This window comes from Sipha flava, unplaced genomic scaffold, assembly GCF_003268045.1.
Source record: "Sipha flava isolate LNK unplaced genomic scaffold, YSA_version1 104_pilon_pilon, whole genome shotgun sequence".
Classification (NCBI taxonomy): domain Eukaryota; kingdom Metazoa; phylum Arthropoda; class Insecta; order Hemiptera; family Aphididae; genus Sipha; species Sipha flava.
Window position 1 is genome coordinate 339,958 of NW_020271718.1, and position 16,976 is coordinate 356,933.

Here is a 16,976-nt window from a genome sequence, read left to right on the forward strand (position 1 = left end):
GGTTATCTTATACATGCGAGTCTCGCATAAATTTACCATATCCCTTGCCAATAAGGAATATAACATTTTTTTAAACACGTTACTAAACACGCAGGTATAGGAATCGTTGCAGTAGACGTTATGAAAACGGTTAAACAATAACACCGTATAGTCGTGGTAGTTATATTATTGACGACAATATATTACTACACCCTGTAGTATTAGTAGTAGTAGTACATAGTAGTAGTAGTAGTAGTAGTAGTACATATTAGTAGTAGTAGTAGTAGTAGTGGTAGTAGTAGTAGTAGTAGTAGTAGTAGTAGTTGTAGTAGTAGTAGTAGTAGTAGTAGTAGTAGTAGTAGTAGTAGTAGTAGTAATAGTAGTAGTATTTTTTGCTTGATGTTCTTTTCCCATTTATTTATTTTTTTAAATTTTTTTTAAATGTTTTTTATGATATCGAACACGAGTTGCGTTTCGATCTGCCCCCGCTACCACCTCCACCACCACTTTCGTCCTTGCCGCTTGCTTTTTTCTGCAGGTGCGCGAGTTGAGCCGGTGTGGGCACCATCGACCCTTGGCTTGAACCGCCGCCGGACGGCAACGACTGTCTTCGCGCGGAGTTTCGCCGCAACGACGGGCCTAGCTCGTACTTGATCTTCGCCTGGTTCAATAGCTCTTTGAACACCTCGCTAACGTTTATGTTGTCTTTGGCCGACGTCTCCACGAATCCGTTCTCCCAGTCCACTTCCACCAGACACGACGTCTCCTCGTACGGCACCTGTCAGCATAACGTCATTATATTATTGCACATAAACGACTGCATGATAATATTCAATTTGTAAATACGTGCGTTACTGTCGCGTCGCAACAGCACTAAAAGATAATCTCGGATATTTGGGCGAATCGAAGGGAAGTGAGGGGGTTGTAAATTAAACATTTTTGGTATTCTAATTTTATTATAATATTTTTCAAACAATTCGGTATAGCATAGAGGGCAATATTACAATAGTAATGTTTTTCAAACTTACATTCAATAATTTTTATTGCTGAATTTTAAAAAAATTATTAAACTTAATTAGGCAAATTATATATACATATATGTATAAATGACAAATTTTATGTTTCATTGTTCTTCAATTGATAGGCCCACCAATAGCCGGCCTGGGAAGCCAAAATAGTGGGAAGTGCCCTGTATATGGGGACCGAGTTGATCAACCGATATCAACTTAAAACCTCATCGGTGCCACGGGAGAGGGGAGCACCACTGTACGCCCGTCCGGCTCGCCGTACGGGAAACAGTGCCCCTCAAGGTCGAGGAGCCTATCTCGGCTGCAACGTGGTGGCAGTGGGACCGGCGCGACGATAGTGGAAAGCCAAACCACTGTACCTAGTGGGAGGTCGGACCCAAAGAGATCTCGGTCTCTCCGGCCTCGAAAAGGTACGGCTTCGGCCGGTGCTGGTGGTCCATAGACGACCCGGGACCGATCGTCCGGCTTGCCGGCGTCGCTCCCGCACGGCCTCGGCCCGCGAATAGCGCCTAGCGCTAACATGCGGACCGGGTGTACGTAGGCGCAAGCCAAAACCCGGGAATCACGTGTTCTTCAATTGAAAAACGATTTATAATTTCTTCTGGATATACATCAATATTTCTGTGTATACCGAGTGATATTAGGTCAGTTAATCTGTCTTTTCTCATTGCATTATGTAGGTATTTTGTTTTTATTCATTTTAGCTCTGCAATTTACCAAAAATAATCCGGTTAAGATTAAAAAATCCGGTTTCCACCCCGATATGAATTCATCGGATATTATCAATCGTATCTAAATAAATATAAGTCTATTTATATTTATTTATTTGACATAAACCAACAATATTAATCGATTATTTTAATTTTTTTTCCTGTAATGTAATATAACAAAAAAAAATTTCGGGAAGGGAAGGATTTGAAACCCTAAACCCCAAAACTTCCTCAGGTATGACTATGGCTTTCTAGTACCGATATGTGGTCACTGATGACAGATCACTTTTTAAGTGCCTGCAGCTTTTCCTTATTATAATTATTCATAACAATCGTAAAAAACAGCGCGTGTTCCCTCCTGATAGGTGACTATACTTAACGGGGAAAGATAAAATAATCGTAACCACTGTGGGTGTTTACCCACGCGTACCTATAAAATATAAATATGTATGCAGATTACCGCAAAAAAAACCGCAAAAAACAACAATCGCCTTTTGCGGAACCGTGCGTGCGTGTATGGTGTTATTCTGGTATTATATAGGTGCATTGCATCTAAATAAAAACCATATTCCGAGTATGCAAATATGACTAAAATGTGACACATTAAAATGTGCAAAATTCTTCCTTAAATATGTGTCGCTTTGTTTCCATCTTATTTGCGTATAATGTTATTAAATCGCGGAGTTCAACACATCGTAATATTAACAATCGATGTATGAAAGTATTGCATTACATAGGGTCAGATCATTTACGAGCTTTATTCAAAATTTATAAAAATTCTACTCCGGGAAAATGCAAGTTTTACACAGACGTTAAACAAAAAAATTCGTCATTTAGTATGGCGCAGGGTTACACGCTTCCCGACGGTATTTACAAATTTCACGGAAATACCATAAATTTGACTAGTTCGCGATCTGTAGCAAACGTGTTCGTATGGACCGCAATAACGGTTAAATACGGATTTGCCCTTTTACATAAGTATATGTACGTGAAATACACACACACGCGCACACACGAAAAACGGTGTGATGCATATTAAAACACTGCTTACGTGGTTTGAGGATTCTCGGCCGCAGGACGTGTCCCGCAAACGCCGTCGCGTACACACAATCTGTCTCACTGATGATTTAGGTGACACACCTCTCGAAACGGTCCTATGGGATTTTAACTTGTATCATCCTTCTCCACTGAACAATGTACAAATTACGAATACTAATCATACTGCAGACCGATGGACTTGACATTTTTACTTACTTATAGTGAACGCTAATGAACTGGCGTTCAAATTTTGATCAGTTGTACGACTAATGGAAATTGTCTGGATGATGGTCGAGGCATTTTAAACTTAAGCGAAACGTGTGAGTTTACTTTTAAATCGACATCCAACACTTGTGTATAAGTTTCATAATTTAGTTTCTAGTAAACGATATGTATTGAAGTGCAAATACGGATATCTACTTAATCTTCAAGCTATTATAGTTAATACACACAGATTATTTAAAGTTAGATTAAGTGTACGTAATTAAAAGTTTCTGTAGGATCGACGATACTCGTGTAGTACATTTACTCGTATCCCTTGATACGATTGAACCGAATGAAAAGACATTTTTAAAATAGTTTCATATAACGTATATAAATAAATTTTGTTTGCGCTACTACAGTTGTTGATCTTAATATTATAATAATATAAATAATAACAGGATTAGAGAATATGTAGCAATTAGCATTTTGTTGTTTCTAATTTCAAAGTGGTAAACAAATTACTGTTTTGTTTTTCAAAAATATCCAGATTCCCATAAATATCGTACCTAAAGCACGTCTTCATAATGTTTAAGTGCTAAAATTTTATACGCCAAAGGCGTGCATGTTTTAGATTTTACCTAAATAGCCGGTAGGGTTTCAGGCGTTTATTAATTAAAAAAAAAATGTATGGATATAAATATAAAGGTATTACAATAAGAGCATCGCGATGGTTATATTTTTATACAGTTAGAAACTATAGAATATATTTCTGGATACTATGGTGACATATACAGCAATATTGTAGACATCGGGTTAACTATATAAAAGGAATACTTTTGGATGAATTTTCCTAAAATACTTTAAAAAAAATTCCTAAATCTATAGCTCATTCAGGCGTAATATTTCCTAACATTAACGAGTTTGGGCACTTACATTTCCAGTGGCGCTTAGATCGGTTAGAAAGTGATGCAACTGCATGTTCTCTCGAGGAGGGTGGGTAGGTGGGTAAGTGGTTTTATAACTTGGAAATCCAAAATTATCATTATGGTAAGCAAATATGCAATTTATGGGTGGGTGGATGGGTAACTTTTGTTAGTTGAATGTGCTCTCAAAATACCTCTGTGCACCACTGTACATTTTCTTACATTCTAAGCATATTAGTAAAATATTAGGAGAGATATATTAGGAAAACGGATCGAGGTGAATTGGTCGTCAGTGAATTAATCGTGAGTAAAATTAGTCGCCATGTTAATTGATCACCAAATAAAATAATTTTTAATAGTTTTGAACATTTTAATACTGGTTTACAATCCAATATATATAAATATATTATGTAGGTATATCAATGTTGAATAAACAGTAGATATTTAATATATTATATTGGTATATATGTCGTAGGCCATATGGAAAATTAGTTTTTTTGCGAAAATACTAGGCTCTTTGCAATGGGGTAGCCCGTTTGTGAACTACTTATTATTTTTCCAAACAGCCTGCTGTTTTTCAGGCTCATTGCATACAGACTAACAGCTGTTAGGCCTTTTAAGAGTTATTTACTATTTTTTCAGTCTGCTGTTTTTTAGGCTCATTGCATACATACTAATTTCAGTTAGGCCTTTTAAGAACTACAATCATTTTATGGTAAAAACCATTTTAATTATTTTATTTTAAGGGTTATTGATAATAACACAGTACAAATATGTAACATAAATGTATAACATGTAACATTATTATTTATTAATAATATAAAGGTATTTATTTATTGTTACATGTGGTTTTTTCGTGGCATTTTGAGCTACACAGTACATTGTTTTTCCGACAAGCGCATCTATTTGTTTTGCACGATGTTTTGCAAAAACATTTTTGATAAACCTGCCCGTTAGCGTTTACACGTAGCATACTATGAGTAGTACGTTGATATATTAGTGTAAATCTCGCCGTACGTATACTGATATCACAGTATTGTGAATCATACAGTTTATATATTACGTTTGTGATCTTTATATAACCTCCTCAGGAGAAGGGAATATTTATTATATCCATATTGTATTGTAGTTTGAATATTTTATATAATTGTAAAATAATTAATATATTTGGAAATAATGTTAACAAAATTAATAATGCATTAAGACTTCAAGTTTTGTTACAAGGGTAATAATATATATGACTGTAAAAAGTGCATTTCTAAAGTGTCTATCATAAACAAAGAATCTTTGTGCGACACATGTGTAAAAGAAAAACAAATTCAGAAAGAAAGAGTAGAAGCTGTTGAAGGACAAAAAAAGCTGCAGAAAAAAATGATACAATGTAGTGATAAGAAATTAGTTATAATTAAAGTTGGGAGTTATGTTTTAGTTAATATTCCAAAGGTAGATAGTGGACCATTGGACACACAAAATATAATTGGCAAAGTTGTCGACAAAAAAAATAACGTTTATCAAATTGGTACACGATTTGGAATTATAAATACGTGGCTAAGCAGAAATGTATTACAGACAACCGATGCAGAATTTCTTGACGAAGTACCAAATACAATGATGACATTAAGATAAATAGCGAAGAAACATTCTCAATTTGGAGGGCAGGGTTATCAAAAATGTTTTTGCAAAACATCGTGCAAAACAAATAGATGCGCTTGTCGGAAAAATAATGTACTGTGTAGCTCAAAATGCCACGAAAAAACCACATGTAACAATAAATAAATACCTTTATATTATTAATAAATAATAATGTTACATGTTATACATTTATGTTACATATTTTTACTGTGTTATTATCAATAACTCTTAAAATAAAATAATTAAAATGGTTTTTACCATAAAATTATTGTAGTTCTTAAAAGGCCTAACTGAAATTAGTCTGTATGTAATGAGCCTGAAAAACAGCAGGCTGTTTAGAAAAATAATAAGTAGTTTGCAAACGGGCTACCCCATTGCAAAGAGCCTAGTCTTTTTGCAAAAAAAACTAATTTTCCATATGGCCTACGACATATACAATAAACTCAATAGGTAGGTAACAATTGTTGTAAAACTTGGAATCAATTATAGTTATCAAAGATAAAATTATTATTGCTATGGATTGGTTTTATCATAATTATACGACTTTTGTTGACTTACTATACTTGACTAGTATGACTAGGCGTGGCGATAAATCTCGATATTCAAGGCGATTAAATTTCGAACAACAAAAATTCCATTTTAGTATTTTACTTCAACTATTGGTCGTACCCTTACACCGTACTTACTATATAATATTTGTGTAGTATGCTAGTGTGTCTTGAAGTATTGAGTCGTATTAATTTGTATTAAATTGTAGTGCATTTTCCATTTTTTAATAATGGAATTTATTAAGAGTGCAGCATTAATATAAATTTTATAATTATCAATTATTATTATTTACTTTAATTTTTAATTTAATTTTTACTTGTATGTATTCTGTAGTATAGTATTATAACTCAAAAATATTTAAAAATCATTTTTGCTTGGCGATCAATTATTATGGCGACCAATTTGTACCCGCGATCAATTCACTGGCGATCAATTGTTCGTGACCAATTTACCGGATACCTAGGAAAACACTACGTAGAGGTTCGCTCAAAATTCTTACAAATGTATATTTGTATTTATAATAATTAAAATTTTTAAAATTTTTGATATTTTCTTTTTATTTTTGTATTTATGTAATTAATTATTATTATGATTTTTTTTTATGCGCAACACGTCATCGTAATTTTTTCATGTTATTTAATATATATTTTTAACTCGATATTTTTTCCCAATATTTTTCTACCAACTTTACATTTTATTTGGTCTAATAAAAATATTTGATGTAACTTTTCTTTTTAATAAATATGTTATTTTAATACATAGATCATAGAGTACTTGAATGTTTCTAATTGTATTATTTACAGTTTTGCGCTCATACATTTTTTAATAATTACTTCCAAACGGGTTTACAATATTCAGGTAAATAATACACCTTAACGTATTACATCCAACGATATGTATTTTAGAACTATGAACTATTTATTGTGTTACGTTATACGCAGTGTATACGGCGATATATAATATAATATTTATAAAACATCAATCCATTCATGAGTATACCCACTGTCATTTCAGAACATCAATTTAGTCAATCGTCCGATTGGACCATGAAATCCTTAATAGGATGAGGAAAGATAATCGTTTAATGTAACGTGTGATTATTATTTTTCATAAAATAATTCATTATAATATATATATATATATATATATATATATGTATTAAGTTATATATATAAATGAATCCGTTTATTTGGGGATGGCGGAAAAATCTTTATATTCCATTGGTGTGAACAATATCATCTTAAAATCAGTTTCAGTATTATTATTGTTCATTCGTATATTTTCAACTATTTTCAGGAACGATATTTACTTTTTATAAACAATATTATATTATTTAATATTAAATAATAACATTATTTATTTAATTCACTTACTTCAGTTTCGAGGAGAAAAAACAATATACAACGAAAATTATGAAAAATCACGGTCGGGGGGGAGTACCGTCATAAGGAGACTTTTTATAAAACTTTTCTGACTAATTATTATCTCTAGTATGTTGCACTTTAACAGTTTTATTTTGCAAATTCAATCTTTTCAGGTGGGATGAAAAAAAAACCCTTATTTTATTAAAAATATTGATAAAAAATAGGATCGGATTAAAGTATCTAAAAATAACATACTCGTATATACCAGAAGTAGCCAACGTTGAATATGTTCGCGGCCTACACTAATAAATACAATAATACCAAAAGCCAAAATGTTTATAAATACAGTTTATGTAAATTGATAATTTTTAGTAAATGTATGCTAAACTGACAGCGTTCATATCGAAAAAAGAGCTTTAGAGCTTGAAAAAATAAAAATTTGTTTTCCTGGAAATCATAGCATAACGTAAATTAAATAGGGGTGGGGAGGTTTTGCATTCCACGTACCTTTAACTAATGTTTACTCGAATTTTATATTTTAGAAAATTCAATCAACACACGAAAATTTTAATAAAAATATTCATCGAACAAACAATGTATATCCTTTTTGCCAAATTATAAATAAACATTATTTGTTTACTAACTAAATATACAAATAAACAATAATAATGTTTGCTTACGTCAAAAAAAGTTTCGCAAAAAGGATGTACCATTCCTGGGTTTCAATGAAAGTTGTAAATAAGGATTAAAACTTAATATTACAAGGGAACTTTGGCCCCTTACGTGGCCTCCCCGATTTGGACCCGGACTGAGTTTTAGTACGGAAAGATAATTTATTTTAGATTTGGATGTTTGTCAGGTCATTAAAAATTTAATACCAATTGTTCAAAACAGATATGTTAGTGAACTGCACTCGAAATTTTCCGTCTCTGAAATATTGTCACTCGGAGCACACTGTAAGTCCCGTATAAGTGTAGACGTGATTTAATCAATATTCATCGAGTGAAAAATAGACTAATATTTAGAACCTAACAAAAATAAAAACATGATTTTGGCTTTCGTGATTTTTTTTTTCGATGTTTTACAAATTTTAAAATTGGATTTAAAATTATTAACATCCTACTCGGAGTAGATAGGATATCATAAGAGGTGCAAGTGGGAAGCAATACTTCACATATGTCACTCTTTAGAAGCGCTCTAACGCCAAAATCACACTAAACAACTGTTACCAAGAATCCCCGAAGCAAGAGTGTTTTGATCTACGTTACGCCTGTTACAGACGCGATGCTGATAAACCGACGTTAAGCTGAATAAATGTTTTCTCGACGATTCTCTGGTCTTATTATTATATTGGCTCGTATTATGTATTAGATACATCGTATTCATTGCTCAAATTGGCAGAATAAAAATAATAATAAATAACAAATAATTCATTTGCTAATGTAAAAGAATAGTATTTTTACCACATGTCACAAGGGGGGGAGGGAAGTATAAGCTTGTACTATTTTCTATACCTTCCCAAGTTTTTTCAAAGCTTTTAAATTTTTACTTTTAAGTATTATATCGATTTTCATTTCTTGTTGTTCAAGAGAAAAAAAACATTTGCCATTATATTTTACTGGCTTTCGGGTTTTTTTTCAACAATATTATTATTTTTTACACTCATCAGTCATCAGAAGTTCTGCAAATTTAACATTATGAGAGATGTGAGGAATACATAGGTCTTACTGTAATATTTTTGTTTTTTTTTTTTTTTGTGTATTTAAGGCGGTTTCATCAGCAAGTTCATTTTATTAATAGTAGACTGTTTTAGTTGTTTTTTTTTACAAAAAAAAAAAAATTAAAAAAATTCACTGTGGCAATTTAATTTTTAATTGATACGTCAGTAAGACAGATAAAATAAGTGATTTTTAGTATAATAATCCCATTATCTGCAACTGTAATATGTTGATATTCCTAGAAAATCATATATATAATTAGTTACCTTTTTATTAATTTAAAGAAATTATTATTATTACTATCGATTAATTTTTGTACTCTGCAGTGTTCAATCTTTGGATAACCTCTCTTACAACGTCATTCTCTATTTTAAATTATTTACTATAGATATATTTTTTTAATTTGCTTATTGGCTGCGTTAAATACAGATTGTAAATAGTCATTATTCAAAAATAAATAAATAAATAAATATTAATAATAAAATGTGCAATGATGTAAGAGTTCATAAAATTTGATTTGACCAATTATTTTTTTTAATAAACTTTAATAAAAAGTAATATTTTATATACGTAGTATATTATCTTTGATGTATACGGTTGTGTTAATTAATTTTAGCTTGGTTCGTTTAAATTGATAATTTCTGTAATAACAATTATAACAATTGTCGCGTGTCTTACGCGGTTTTACCGAAAACCGTACGACCTTTGGCTACTCCGCTAGTAGGTACATATAGTGCGCATTAAAAGCTTTGAAATTTCAAAATGGATACTACGTGCGTATCAAAGGCTTTTTGATCACGATCGACGTTGGTCGTTCTCGCCGTATTGATATAAACTTTACCTATTACCGCTCGCAAAGTGCGTGCCCATGTGTGTATATATATATATATATATATGCAAATAATTATAACCTGTACCACTACAACGTAGCATAACATTACACATGCATGTTTAAATATGTATAATAATATTATGATGTATTACGATCACGAGTATCGCGTACATTGTTGTGTGTATTCGTATGGTTACAACGATGTACGCTACGGCGTTCGAATCGAATTTCGTCGACATGCAGTTTTTCAGAAAATGATATTTGATTTGCAATGGTGGGTATACATTCGGTCACCATCTGTTGTCGAACCGGCGTTTTGTACGATCGGATGGAACGGATTCGTCGTTGTTATTATCGTATTCGAGAACGTTTTTTCGCTAAACGTGACCACCGTATAATACGAGTATAGGCTGCCACCCAGGTTAGGTTAGGTTGGGATAGTAAAATGTGTGTGACATCTTGTATAACTTTGTCTTACACCACTGTTATTTAGCAGTGTTTTACTTAGGTGTGGACGCGGGTTAATATGAGCATAACGGTCTGATGATCAGGGTATGATCCATGAGTATGATAACAAGGCTAAAAATCATCGTTTATTGCGGGCGCTCGATTCGGTTTTTGAGGTGGTTTTTGTTCATTTAAGCTTATATTATATTAACTCTTAATTTTTCGAAAAGGTCTTTTTGTGAGTGAAAAAAATCGCTATTTTGGACAAAGTTTAGCTGCTGCTAGAATTTTCATCGCGTCAAACCATTGAACCACTATGATCTGATCCGAACTCAACGATCGTAAAACTTCTCGAAGAAAAAATATTTTATGTTAAACTTTCGCTTCAAATTAATTATGCGGTCGAAAACGTTAAGGGAAGAAATGAAGACTTGGGAGTTGAATGAGTCCTTAAATGAATATTTTTTAATTTTCATTGATAGCGAACCGTGGTATTCGCGTTTCTAGGCTCGTGTTGAAATCCAAAGACAGAGGGTAAGCACATAGCACAGCGAATGGGAAACGAACAATTTATTGCTAGTGATAATCGGTTAAGTAGGGGAAAAATAAAAATAGTATCAAATTTAAACGTGAGCATGGAAAAATTATTTAATGTTTTAATGTTGAAATATTTAGCGTATTTAATTTAGTAGTATTAATTTTTATCTTATGGTATGCTCATCACACGAAATGTGATTTTTTGAAATGAAAAACTTCTGTTTTTCTTATTTTAATTTTTTTTTCACTCGTTTTTATGTCCAACCGCTTAATGTGGGTGAAAGGAGCGGGTTTTTACATGGATACATTGTTTGGATTAGATAAGTAATTGTTATCTAGATAAAGATAAAAATAGTGCAACTCTATCTAGATTGAGATAAAAGATAACTTAGTTTATATTTATCTAAATAAAGATAAATATAAACACTTTTATCTAGATATAATATGACAACATTTTTATATGAGTGCAAACCTAAAATTAAGCCGCGTCCACACCTGACAAACATTTTATAAATGTTTGGTCAAACGTTAGTCAAACATCCAAAGTATTTAACCAACAAATTTGTTGAATGTTTGTTTGGTATAGACGTGTTTATACTAAACAATATTGTTTTTCAATGTCCCAAACAAAATTGTTCCCTAATTATTCGAACATTATGGTATACATTTTGTGAGAAAAAAATGATTTCATATAAATAACTGTTTATTGACTATTTATTATTTCTAATATACACTTTGGAGTGAGGTTGATATTTAAAATCGTCCCCTTCTCGCAAGGCCGTATCTAGAATTTTTTTCAAGAGGGGTCCAAAACATGTATATTGTAATTTTATTGAATTTAGATTTTAACTTTTGATATTTGGTTAAAAATAAGACAGAAAAATATTTAATCTTCTTTTATTAAAATTAATATAATTTTTTCATATGGTATATCATTAAAATCAGTCAATGATTAATTGGAACATAAGTCATTTTTGACTGAAAATATTTATGTTGTTATTAAAAATAAATAAGTATCTCAGACACTCTGGACCCCCCCAGATACGGCCTTGCCTTCTTCAAGTTTGGTCAAAACCACCACTGGTAATTAGTGATATTTACATATACATTATACATTAACATAAAAAAAAAAGTTAATTAATATTTGTAAATGAAAATAACGTTTACCACTATAAGTTTTTCGGCGTTGTAGTAGTTGTCTTACCCACCTTCGTCTTTTACTTTTATCCTTAATTTTATTTTTATAGTATTTATGAATAATTAATTTATAAATAATTAATTATAAATGCAGTTCCTACACACGCGACTTGTTCTAGAGACGCCATAATCAAAATTGTAGATAATGAATTGAGCAAACATATAGCAAACAAATAAAATGTTTGTTCTATCCAACAAACATTTGGCAAACGTTTAACAAACAATGTTTCCCCAGATGTTTGCTAGGTGTGGATGTAGCTTAAAGCTTAAACATAGATTATATGTTTAATAATTTTTTTTTATGTTTTTAATTTATTAATTGAAAAAAACAATGAATAAGGAACAGGTAAAATGAATAAAATATTTTTGAAATTAAATAATAAGATTAATAATGTAATTATAATAACAATTGTCTTTTTTTAATCTATATAAAAATGTATAACATTTCATCAATTGAGAACGGCTGGGCTGATTTGGCTCAAATTTTTTTTAATTGTTCGTAATTACCAGGAGAAGGCTTTTAAGAAAAAAATTTTGGAGTGTTATTGTTTAATAAATCGTAGTTTAATTTAATAATTTTTGACTCTGTCGATAACTGGACAATTGAAAATTAATTATTAAATGAAACTATTAAAAAACTATTAAAAAACTATTTAAAAACTATTAATTTTATTTTTGATATTAAATGACGGATATTGCATAAATATTAAACAACAAGACTCCACAACAAAAATGTTAGTTCCAAGGATTATTATGCATATTGGTTGATGATTAGACGCGAACGGGACAACGTTATTCTACGATACATAAATACAATATACAAATCATGAGTGGCTGACAGAAAGAGCAATTTTAGCAGCAAAAAATGTGGACGTTAACGAATTGAATCTCAAGATACAGCAATTATTATCAGGAGACTTGGTGTCATAAAAATTATATTGATACAGTTTGCGATGCTACCGAAGCTGTAAATTATCCAATAGAGTTTTTAAACTCATTGAATTTACCAGGCAAGCCACCACATAATTTACAATTGAAGGTTGGATCTCCGGTTATTTTACTTCATAATTTGAACCCACTACGGTTATACAACGGCAGGCGATTAGTTATTAAAAAATTAATGAAAAATGTTATCGAAGCCATCATTTTAAATGGCAAATTCCGAAGTGAAAATATATTATTACCGCGAATCCCTATTATACCTACAGATGCGCCAATACAATTTAAACGCCTTCAATTTTCAATTAGATTGGCATTTGCAATGACTATCAATAAATCTGAAGGCCAAACGATGTCTGTTTGTGGCTTAGATTTGAGCACATCATGTTTTTCATACGGACAATAAAGTATGATTCACACTAGTCAGACACATATCGACAGACACCGTACCGTGCCGTTTAAATATACTATACTTAATATTGTTTCCATACCTACATTTTCGCTACAACATCGTAAAATGACTACACAAGTTTCCCTCTTTTCCCCTTTTTTTATATTTTAAGTTTAAAATATGTTTAAAAATTGTTGTGGCAATGCATAGAGACATTCTTAGTCTATAACGAGTTCAATTAATAACTCTGAATTCATCACGTGTGAAAAATATAAAAAAGTGAAAAAAATGATAAGTTTGTATGATATGTACGAACTTCATAAGTATGTGATTGCGAATAATTTTCCAGTGAATGACAGCAGACGAATATTATAATATTATGTCTGTTGTTCATTCTCATTTATCATACAGACCTGTTCAGACCGGATCAGACACGTGCCGTCCCGAAAAAACATTCTTGCGCGGAATGCTAGTCCAACTCTATCGGTTCGCTACGTATATGAATGGAACGGAAACGTTTAAATGTGAATTGCTGTATTTAAATAAATATTAAAATATTTTCCGGTACGGTACGGTGTCTGACGGTACGTGTCTGATTAGTGTGAATCATGTTTTATACGTGGCGTGCTCTCGAACCATCCAGTTTGTTTGTGTTGGCGAAAGATGGGATAGCAAAAAATATTGTACACTCTGTTGTATTAAGGGATTGATATTGTTTTTTTTTTACTAATATTGACATAATTAGCGATTTATATAATTTTAAAGATTAAAAATTATTCAATTAAAAATTTAATAAACTATTAAAAAAATAAATGTTTGATGTTTTTTCATTTTTATATTCCGTCACCGTTTACAGCAATTCATACCTCTTCCACTTATATACCACATCTTTACACACTTATATTAAACTAGTTATTTTTTTTCTAGCAAAATATTCTCTAGAAATAATTTATATGACAAAACAACGTTTGTCGGGTCAGCTAGTTTCGTCATAATTATCATTACAAACAGTTAAAATATAAATAAAATATTTGATGTGTAACATGCAATTTGTTCATAATTTATAAGGCAAATAATATTAATAATTAATATGTCGCTAACTGCAACTGTCCATTATTTATTTATTTATTTAGATTTTGTAATACAATTAATTTCGACAGTTAGGGACTGTCCATTATTAGAATAGCACATTTTAAATTTTTATTTATAAACGATAAATATTTTACCTACCGGCATGCAATGGAAAAAAAACATTATCATTATTTATACATTTTTGTAAATTGTATTATTTATTTTTTATAACTTATAAACTTTGACAATTTAAATCACTATTTATTAAATTTGCTTGCACAATTCTGATGATCGAAACGTATCTAGATGAATTTATATAGATTAGTAAATCGTTATCGTTATCGTTTATCTATATCGGTTTGCCGATAAAGACGAGCTGAATTTAACAACATCAATAATATTTTAAAACAGTATGAAGCCTGAGAAAATTTTAAATTTATAATAAATAATAAAATATGTTACTTAATTAATGCATAATAGTGAGATAATTTAATTTTACATTTAAAATAAATTATAATAATTAAATCTGAAATATTTTTAACGGAGATATTTTGACGAAAAACCGTCCGAACACTGTGTGGATACATGTCCATATTAAGCGGAATTCAATGTCGAACTTGATATATTGTAATTAAAATTATATTAATCGAATTTAAAATACATAGCAGTTTGGTTCGAAAACAATACACCAATGTTTTTAAACATTTTTATTTAATCGAAATAATAACTGTTGTAAATCGAAGTAGAAAAATATCACCACGTGAATGTATACTTTTATATTTACGATGAGTACACTGTACATTATTATATATTATATTAACAGTATATATATAATAATAATTTTAACTGAAATCGTTCCGTTTAAAAATTACATATCGTGGCTATTGCATTGGATAATAATAGCATGTTGCTGGTCTACAGTCTCGTGATATTTATTTCGCGCCTTGTACAATTAATGATGTGACCACGATAGGTTTGTATGTACACCTAGTGAAATAATGTAGAACATTTATTATTTATTATCACTTTCGGTTTGTGTAAATCATTGATGATACGTGTATTGTAAAAAATAAAATATAAAAAAAAAATCAATAAATCTACCAAAGCTAATGTTGTGACTTGCATGGATGATCGTTACTTTTTCGCAGTATGATTTATTTCGGTTGAAAATCAATCTTACACTTCACCCGGAGAGTAAAATATTTTTCGACCGGAGGCGTTCGACTAAACTGTTGGTAATCTGTATGCGTGTGTCTGTTCGAACATTGAAAAATGGCTCAAATTGGACGGTATATGCTGTCATTTGATCAAATACGATCCGGAACACGAACGCTCGCACAAGAGGGAAGCGTCAAATATATGTATAATAATAATAATAAAAATAATAATAACAACATATCAGTCGTACTTGCGGTGTACGTATGAACTATTTGTGCATTTATAGTACACAGTGCACACATCATATATGTATAAATATAATTATTATTCAACTGACAACACTTAGTTTTGAACATTCGGCACTATTACCCATCCGCGGCTGTTGCGGTCGTAAAATTAGTTGTTCAGACAAAACGGGGAACGGGATAGAGCTGCAGATCGATAAAATATACGGAGAGTAACATAAAAAACATGATGACGATGAATTCGGGCTGTCGCATGAAAATATTTTTCAACCATACAAAATGTTAGAGGTGTTTGCGCAAGGACTGTAAATCTTTATAAATGTATATACGTACGTGAATAGGTTTATGAAAATATTCCAACGGCGAAATACATGATTTAGTCCCCGCGTCAAGAATATTACAAAAATAAAAGGTTCTTAAAATCACGTAATATTGTATGTGTTGGGATGACAATGAATCCGGAAACGTTGTAGTATTGTGTTTAACGATATTGATTTTTTTCTCAAAAATGCATTAGCTCAAATAGTTTTTCAAAAAAGATTAAAAAAAAAAAAAAAGTAGGACCACGTAACTTTGTATGGCTTTCAATTATTTTTTCTGTAAACATTCATTTTTGAATATATTAGCTGATTTTAGAAATTCAGGGACTACACCGTACAAGAGAAATAAGAGAAATCTGGCTCTAGTAACGTTACTGATTAATATAACTGTTTTTTTTACCGTTCTCTTAGGTATATAAGTAGATTACAACAACGAAATGTAAGAACCAAAACGTACAAACATAATATAATATTTTAGGGAAAACATAAATATGAATTAAAAAAAATATAAAAAAATTAATCTATATAAGTTATCTAAGAAAATGCTGAAAGTGACGGAAAACTTTATACCGCGGTGGGCTATTGTTGTATGAAAGATTTATGTAGGTCTTGCAGTTTTTTCCAGTGATGAAAGTAAAACTTTCTTAATTTTGGGGTTCACGCTGGACTTTTATAATTCAATTATGATATTTAT

General features: G+C 30.9%; 1 protein-coding gene across 1 annotated transcript in view; it reads right to left on the bottom strand.

Annotated features, from left to right (window-relative positions):
* Positions 1–291: 291 nt before the first annotated feature.
* Positions 292–16,976, bottom strand: part of LOC112683434 (ras-related protein Rap-2b-like) — a 119,180-nt gene continuing 102,495 nt past the window's right edge. Inside the window, exon 4 of the mRNA XM_025554483.1 lies at positions 292–757. Coding sequence (XP_025410268.1) covers positions 428–757 — 330 coding nt within the window. The 3' untranslated portion in view covers positions 292–427. The remainder of the gene's footprint in view (positions 758–16,976) is intronic.